Below are 8297 nucleotides of genomic sequence, written 5' to 3'. Positions count from 1 at the left end.
CCGTCCTTACCCCTGTCCTTACCTCCGTCCTTACCCCTGTCCTTACCTCCGTCCTTACCCCTGTCCCAGTTTCGTTCCCTGACCTATTCCTGTTTGTTTGACCTTTCCTGCCAGGTGTCCCGATTTCTTCATACTTACGCAGCTGCTACTCAGGATCTCCAGGTTAAAGAGCTTCATCAGCTACAGCAGCTTTTCTCCAAGGCCTCTGCTAGCTACGAGCAGCTCCTGCAGGACTCCCAGGAGGCTGAGACGTCGCTGAAGACGTTGACCGCTGAGTTGCAGCGGTTCCTGCGGGGAGCTCGGGCCATATGCATCGAGTCTTGGGCCCGTTTCTCTCTGGTCCGAATGGCAGGGGGTGCTGCTCTCTTGGCTGCTGCCTGCTTTCTCTGTCTGCTTGCATCCCAGTTGGCAGTATCCCCAGGCTTTCCCTTCCGCCCGCTACTGCTAGTACCTGTAGCCTGGGGCCTAACTTGGGCCGTACTGTATGCTGGACTTGCGGTAACTGCAGGGTCAAAGGTGGATACAGTGGTTCTAGGGGCTGTAGCTGCAGCAGGGTCAATCCTCCCTTTTCTGTGGAAAGTGTGGGTTAGCTGGGGGTCCAATAGGCCCCTGGTACCCCTACTCCCTGTCCCTGGACCTGTTCTCTTGCTCCTGCTCATTCGCTGGGCCACTTTCTTCTCTGATAGTTTTGTTGTTGCTGAGGCCAGGGCTACTCCCTTCCTTTTGGGCTCTCTCATCCTGTTCCTGGTTGCTCATCTTCACTGGGAGGGCCAGCTACTGCCACCTAAACTGCTTACCGTGTCCCGCCTTGGCTCTTCTGCCCCAACAGGCCCTCCACGGCACAGTGGCACATATGCCCTGAGGCTTGGAATTGGGTTGCTTTTATGTACAAGGCTAGCTGGGCTTTTCCATCGCTGCCCTGAAGAGACACCTGCTTGCCACTCCTCTCCCTGGCTGAGTCCTTTGGCGTCTATGGTGGGCGGTCGAGCCAAGAATTTGTGGTACGGAGCTTGCGTGGGGGCACTGGTGACTCTGTTAGTAGTTGTGCGCCTGTGGCTTCGCCGCTATGGTAATCTCAAGAGTCCTGAGCCGCCTGTGCTCTTCGTGCGCTGGGGGTTGCCCCTCATGGCACTAGGCACGGCTGCCTACTGGGCGTTGGCATCAGGGGCAGATGAAGCACCACCACGTCTCCGGGCCCTGGTTTCTGGGGCGTCAGTCGTGCTGCCTCGGGCTGTGGTAGGACTGGCTGCCTCAGGGCTCGTGCTGCTGCTGTGGAGGCCTGTGACGGTGCTGGTCAAGGTTGGGGCTGGTGCTTCAAGGACCAGGACTATCCTCACTCCCTTCTCAGGTCCCCCTACTTCTCAGGCTGACCTAGATTATGTGGTCCCACAAATCTACCGCCACATGCAGGAAGAGTTCCAGGGCCGGCTAGAGAGGACCAAATCTCAGGGTCCTGTCACTGTAGCCGCGTACCAGTTGGGAAGTGTCTACTCCACTGCGATGGTCACAGCCCTCATCCTTTTGGCCTTCCCGCTTCTGCTGTTGCATGCAGAGCGTGTCAGCCTCGTGTTCCTGCTCCTGTTTCTGCAGAGCTTCCTTCTCCTGCATCTGCTTGCTGCTGGGACATCAGTCACCACCACTGGTAAATACGAACCTTAGCCCTGATGCATCTTGCTTTGAGGCAGGTGTTTCTCACCTTGACCCACAGTCCCGTGTCCCTGCAGTTGGGAAGATCTTCCTGATGTCCTCCCTTATCTGTTGTCACCATACTCGTCCCTCCCCACCCCCAAGAGGGGAGAGAGGGGTTTCAGAACTCACTTCAGTCACAAACATGATGCACTATGAATATATTATGGCATGATGAGCGCTTTGTGAGGAAGAGAGAAGAAACCAAACACTATGGTCTTGTGCTATAACTTGAAACACTGAGGCAATGAGAATAGCAATATTGACTGTAAGGAAGGTTGGGATAGCCTGTGACTGTACAACAATTTGCTCAAGTACTCGGAGTGGATGGTCCCAGAAGAGAAGGCTATTGATGAGATGTAAAGAAACGTGTCTTTTCTTCTAGGTCCTTTTATTGTGCTGTGGCAGGCAGTCTCAGCGTGGGCCCTTCTGGCCACCCAGACCTTCTACTCCACTGGCCACCAGCCTGTCTTTTCAGCCATCCACTGGCATGCAGCGTTCGTGGGATTCCCAGAGGGTCATGGCTCTTCTACTTGGTTGCCTGCTTTACTGGTGGGAGCAAACACCTTTGCCTCCCACATCCTCTTTGCAGGTACCTCTTTCCTTTTCTCCCTAACTTCTATTGACTCCAGATTTGTGGAAAGAAAGGGAAACTTTGAATCTGGAAGGGAGGATGCAGTTTTTGTTGGCTCATTGCAATCCCTTGGCCCTAAGCTCCCTGCAGCCCAAGCCATCTCGGGGTTGGGGATCAGGCTGGGCTGGTCCCAGGGTCCTCCTTTGATGCCAGTCTGTCCTCCCGGAGGCAGTAGGTTGCCCACTGCTCCTGCTCTGGCCCTTCCTGTGTGAGAGTCAAGGGCCAAGGAAGAGGCAGCAGCTCTCAGGGAGTGAAGCAGAGGCCAGAGTCAGGCCTGAGGAGGAGGAAGAGGAGCCACTGATGGAGATGCGCCTCCGGGATGCTCCGCATCACTTCAATGCAGCCCTGATGCAGCTTGGCCTCAAGTACCTCTTTGTCCTTGGAGTTCAGGTGGGTGCAGGGGAGACATGGGAGCTGATGACCTTTGCCCCAGTGCGCACTTTACAGTTTTTCTTAGTTTCAAATCCCTTGGGGAATGATCCCTGATGGAGGTTCAGATCAGTGAAGTGATTGCTCATTCAGACCTCAGAGGGCAGATTTGTACTGGCCTGGGCTTTGTTATTCCAATCCTGGATCATCTCTTCTCTGCTGTGTCTAGATCTGGGTCCTGTTCGTGGCCTATCAGACATAATGGAAAAGTCATGGGTATGGCCAGGATTCTCTTCCAGACTGATGCAAAGGCAGAGATGAGTTACTGATGTCTCCCTCTGCTGGAAGGCAGAGCACTAATGTCAGCATTACAGACAGTGTGAAGTGACTGGTCCAAGTTCACAGGAATCAGTAGTTGAACCAGAACAAGAACTGGGTCTCCTAGCCGGGTGATGGTGGCGCACGACTTTAATCCCAGCACTCGGGAGGCAGAGGCAGGCGGATCTCTGTGAGTTCGAGACCAGCCTGGTCTACAGAGCTAGTTCCAGGACAGGCTCCAAAGCCACAGAGAAACCCTGTCTCGAAAAAAAAAAAAAAAAAAAAAAAAAAAAAAAAAAAAGAACTGGGTCTCCTAACTCCATCCCAACCCAGGATGTTTTCCAATGGTATACACTGCTTTCCTCCTTTGCCTTGCTTCCTCCAAAGTAACTGCCCGCCTCTCTTCCCATAGATTCTAGCCTGTGCCTTGGCAGCTTCCATCCTCCGAAGGCATCTCATGGTCTGGAAGGTGTTTGCCCCAAAGTAAGTGGGTTTGCTTGAGAAGAAGTGGTGTGGAGGGAGAGACTTTGAGGAAACCATGGCTATCCTAAGTCGACAAGGTTTTGCATCTTAAGAAAGGTATTCGACCTATTGTTACCTGTGTCCTGAAATACTCCATCTTTCTTCACAGGTTCATTTTTGAAGCCACTGGTTTCATTGTAAGCAGTGTGGGACTTCTCCTGGGCATAGCTTTGGTGATGCGAGTGGATGGCGCCATGAGCTCCTGGTTCAGACGATTAGTTCTGGCTCAGCAGAGGTAGCCCAGGCCTTGCATGTTGGCACCTGGCCATGGAGAGGGCTGAAGAATCATCTGGCCTGACCTGCACTGGTGCTGGATATTCTGCAAGAGAGACTCAGACACACCTCTTACCATCATGTAACCAGAGACTGCTTACCCTGGGACTTCATTCTATAATTCAGAATCACTGTGGAGCCTGAGCCCTCGCTCCTTGTTTGGATGCATCTGATGGACTACAGGGGTGATCCCCCAAGTGGAATCAAATAGCAGTGTAAATGTGTGTATCTAAGATGTGGAAGAGCTCGCCGAGTCAGCCTCCTCCCACCAAGCACGATTAGTTATGTCATCTTAGATGGGGTTTGCTGTACCCGAGAACTCTTTGTGAGAAACTGTCTGGGTTCTTCCCAAATGTTCTAGTCATCCCATTTGTCCTGCGTCCTCCTTGTTTGTTTGGTTTTGGTCATTCTGTGCTTTAACTGATAGCAGAGAAGACAAGCCCAGCATCGTGGAACACACAGACGTCTGTGTCTGAAGCCTTAAGCAGCACTGTTTCTTCCTCTGGTTCCTTTCCCTCCCACGGCCGTAGAAGCCTCTCTCTAGTTTTTAGCCCTGTCACCTTTATCACATCTACCTGCCTATTGATTATTCCCAACTTAAAGCCAAAATGAAATGAATGTAATGCATCTTTTTTAAAACAACCTCACTATGTATCTGCAGCTTGTAACTCAATGTGGAGTAGGCTAGCCTTGAAATCAGAGAGATCCACCTGCTTCTGCCTGCCAGAATAAAGGCGTGTGTCAGCACGCCTGGCTAATGATTCTCTTTTATGTTCATCCTGTGCCTCTGCACACATGTCGAGTTTAAAGTGTGACATTGTCCTGAAAATGTCCACCCGTGGACTTGGGAAGAGGCTCTGAAGAGAGGGAGGGGCTGGGACTGCCCTTGAGGTTTGTGTTCCAGTCAGGAGGAGATGGGACTATGTGAATAGATGTTAAAACTGGGACAGCTAGGTACAGTGACTGTGGTGTGAAAGAAAATGGTCCCTAAAAGTAGTGGCACTGTTAGGAAGGGGGGGCTTGTTGGAGGAAGTGTGTCACTGGGGGTGGGCTTCCAGTTCCCTCAGTGTGACACTTTGTGTTGCCTGTAACATGTAGCACTCTCAGCTCCAGTACCAAGTCTGCCTGCGTGCTGCCACGCTCCCTACCTCTGAAACTAAGTAAGACACCCCAATTAAATGTTTTCCATATAAGAGTTGTCATAGTCAAAGTGTCTCTTGGCAGCATTAGAAACCTGAACTAAGACAACTTGGTTCCAGGGCTATATGATGAGACCCTGTTGCTAAACAAACTTCACACAGTGAGAGTAATTTTTGTTTTATAATAGGCTCTCATTATATAGCCCATGATAGCCTGGAACTTCTGATCCCCCTACTTTACCATCCTGAGTGCTAGGATATAGGCATGTGTACTATCATGACTACAAAATTCACCCTGTAGAAGTATGTATTTTTTTAAGGTGTGTCGGGGGGTGGGGGTGGAGAGATGACGGCTTAGCAAGCAGAGTGAATTTGAACCCTGGTACTGACTCTCACAAGGTGTCCTCTGACCCCTACACGTGTGCAGTTTCCATGCCCAAATAAAGAAGTAGAATGAAACTCCGGGAAAATTAAAAATTTCAAAAAGTAGCCGGGCAGTAGTGGCGCACGCCTTTAATCCCAGCACTTGGGAGGCAGAGGCAGGCGGATCTCTGTGAGTTCGAGACCAGCCTGGTCTACAGAGCAAGTTCCAGGATAGGCTCCAAAACCACAGAGAAACCCTGTCTCGAAAAACCAAAAATAAATAAATAAATAAATTAAATAAATAAATAAAAATAAAAAGTTCAGGCTGAGAAATGGCTTAGGAGTTAAGAACACTGACTGTTTTTCCAGAGGTCCTGAGTTTAATTCCCATGGACCAAATGGCAGCTCATAGCATTTCTTTTTTTTTAATATTTATTATGTATACAATATTCTGTCTGTGTGTATGCCTGCAGGCCAGAAGAGGGCACCAGACCCCATTACAGATGGTTGTGAGCCACCATGTGGTTGCTGGGAATTGAACTCAGGACCTTTGGAAGAGCAGGCAATGCTCTTAATCACTGAGCCATCTCTCCAGCCTGTTCATAGCCATTTCTATAGTGGGATCTAATGCCCTCTTCTGGCATGCAGACAGAGTACATTATATATATATATATATATCCAGCAAACAGGAGGCAAAAGCAGGATAGCTGCCACACATTAAAGGCCACTGGGGGCTGAAGAGATGGCTCAGAGGTTAAGAGGGCTGGCTGACTGTTCTTCCAGAGGACCTGAGATCAATTTCCACCAACCACATGGTGGCTCACAACCATCTGTAATAAGATCTGGTGCCCTCTTCTGGCCTGCAGGAATACATGTATGAAGAGCACTGTATACATAATTAAATCTTTTTTTTTTTTTAAAAAAAAAAAGGCCATTGGATTGTCATAGCAAGTTGTAGGCTACCCAGAGCTACAGAGTGAGACGACTGTCTCAGTGGTCATCAGTATGTAATTAGCAAAGATGACAACTTTCAGTTCCAGAACAGTTGAGCCTCATGGAAGCTCTGTGCCCAGTAAGTGCTCTCCTAACCACGGCAGTCTAGCCAAACAGCCAGTTTCTAGAACAGAAACCGTCCAGAGCAGTGGTTCTCAACCTTCCTAGTGCTGCAACCATTTAATACAATTCCTCATGTTGTAGTGACCCCCACCCATAAAATTATTTTATTGCTACTTTATAAGTGTAGTTTTTCTACTGTTATAAATCATAATGTAAATATCTGTGTTTTCTGATGGCAACCCCTGTGAAAGGGTCATCCCACCTCCCAAAAAGATCAAGATCCACAGGTTGAGAACTCACTGGTCTAAAGGAATAAGATAGAGTGTTGAGGGATATTTGATCACACTGTGGACCCAAAGATTGCGTCAGTTAAATAAAATCAACCTTGGACCAAGAGGTGGAGCCAGCAACTAGCTGACAGGAAGTACCACAGAGAGTTGAGAGGGAGCCAGGAAATGGATAATGAAAGGAACAGGAAGTAGTGAGATGGAACTTTGACCCTGGCAGGGTTTTTTTTTTTTTTTTTTTTTGATTTGGGATAGAAGAACAGAAGTCCTCTTTCTGAGACACTGGCTAAGGAGGAAGCTTGGCTGCTTGCTCCTCAGCCAACCTGAACTAGCACACATACACATACACATGCACACACGCACATGCACATGTGCAAAAAACTGAAACACTTGGATAGAATGTTAGGTTGGGAGCATAGGTCCCAGTCCCTTGCATCTATCCCAGCCCCCAGGCCTGGTCTAGACTTCAAATCCCAGCAGGCCAGTCACTTCTGGCTGTCCTGAAACTTGCTTTATAAACCAAACTAGTAATGAACTCTTAAAAAAAAAGCCTGCCTCTGTCTATGGAACATTGGATTCAAAGGTGTGTGTCACTATGCAGATATGTCCAATCTTTTTATATTGTAACAAAAGCCATACTTTTGTTACATATAATCAAGTTACAAAAAAATGCAAAAACAATCTCTCAATGTTTTAAATAAGTTTGTGATTTTGTATTGGGCCATATTCATAGCTAACCCATAGCACATGTGGCCCTCAGCCCTGTCCAGCTTACTTGGTAGAGAAACAAAGGGAACTAAGAGGGGGGAGTGAGAGAGGGAAGAAGAATAGGGAGTATGGAGTGGCGTGAGATGCTCAAATCATCTCTACTTGTTTGAGAATGTCCTTATGGAAGCTAGTACCATGTACAATGAATGAAACCAATGAAAAAAAATTTAAGGAAGTACATAATTATTTAAAGTAAAAGCTAAAATAATTAATAATAATAATATTGCCATACATGCTGGGCTGCTGAGCATAGTGGCACGTGCCTGTGACCCCAGCAGTTGGGAGATTGAAGGGAGTTCATCCTGAGTCCAAGGACACCCTGTCTTAAAAGCAAAGCATAAGTCAGAGAACGTCTTGTGAAGTTGCACACCGTTTTACATTCTCTCCAGCATTGTATGTGTTTATTTCTGTTGCTCACAGTGTTTCCGGCAGCCCAGGCTGGCCTCCACCTCACTTTATAGCCAAAGATGGCCTTGAACTCTTGGTCCTTTGTCCTACTCTTGAGTGCTGAGATTATGTTGGGAGCCATTTGGCCTAGCTTTGGATCAGCATGTGAGTGCCGGTCCAATGGGCAAAGCCCAAGGAGACAGTCTCACTCAGCAAGAACCAGTGAACCCCAAGACAGCGTAGAATCCTGCTGGGATTGCACAGCCTGAGTGCTCTCTTCTCTCTCACAATATTGATGATTTTCTTGGTTTTTAGTATTAGTCATGCATGGGATGTGATCATTCCTGGAAAACCCACTTTTTTCTCATATTTTCTAAAATCCTTTGGGAGCTGATGCTTCTCGGGTTTCTTGTCTGGGGGTAACAGCTGTCACTCCAGACCAGCGGAGCTGTTCTGATTCAGTGTTGCTAGGATCTGCGATAGATCACCCATATT

General features: G+C 48.4%; 1 protein-coding gene across 5 annotated transcripts in view; it reads left to right on the top strand.

The window, feature by feature from the left end:
• The window catches only part of Pigo (phosphatidylinositol glycan anchor biosynthesis class O), a 9884-nt gene extending 5321 nt beyond the window's left edge, over window positions 1-4563 (top strand). For 3 of the 5 annotated variants that reach the window (XM_026786793.1, XM_005362058.3, XM_005362057.2), the window contains 5 exons: window positions 115-1642; window positions 2072-2278; window positions 2493-2710; window positions 3420-3490; window positions 3639-4563. In XM_026786793.1, coding sequence (XP_026642594.1) covers window positions 115-1642; window positions 2072-2278; window positions 2493-2710; window positions 3420-3490; window positions 3639-3768 — 2154 coding nt within the window. In that variant the 3' untranslated portion in view covers window positions 3769-4563. Of the gene's footprint in view, window positions 1-114; window positions 1643-2071; window positions 2279-2488; window positions 2711-3419; window positions 3491-3638 lie in introns of those variants that run through there. The other 2 variants (XM_013351935.2, XM_013351933.2) reach the window with 2 other exon arrangements.
• The last annotated feature ends 3734 nt before the right edge of the window (window positions 4564-8297 follow it).

The sequence above is a fragment of the Microtus ochrogaster genome, linkage group LG5 (assembly GCF_000317375.1).
Source record: "Microtus ochrogaster isolate Prairie Vole_2 linkage group LG5, MicOch1.0, whole genome shotgun sequence".
Taxonomy (NCBI): domain Eukaryota; kingdom Metazoa; phylum Chordata; class Mammalia; order Rodentia; family Cricetidae; genus Microtus; species Microtus ochrogaster.
This window is presented reverse-complemented; position numbering and strand designations above follow the sequence as displayed.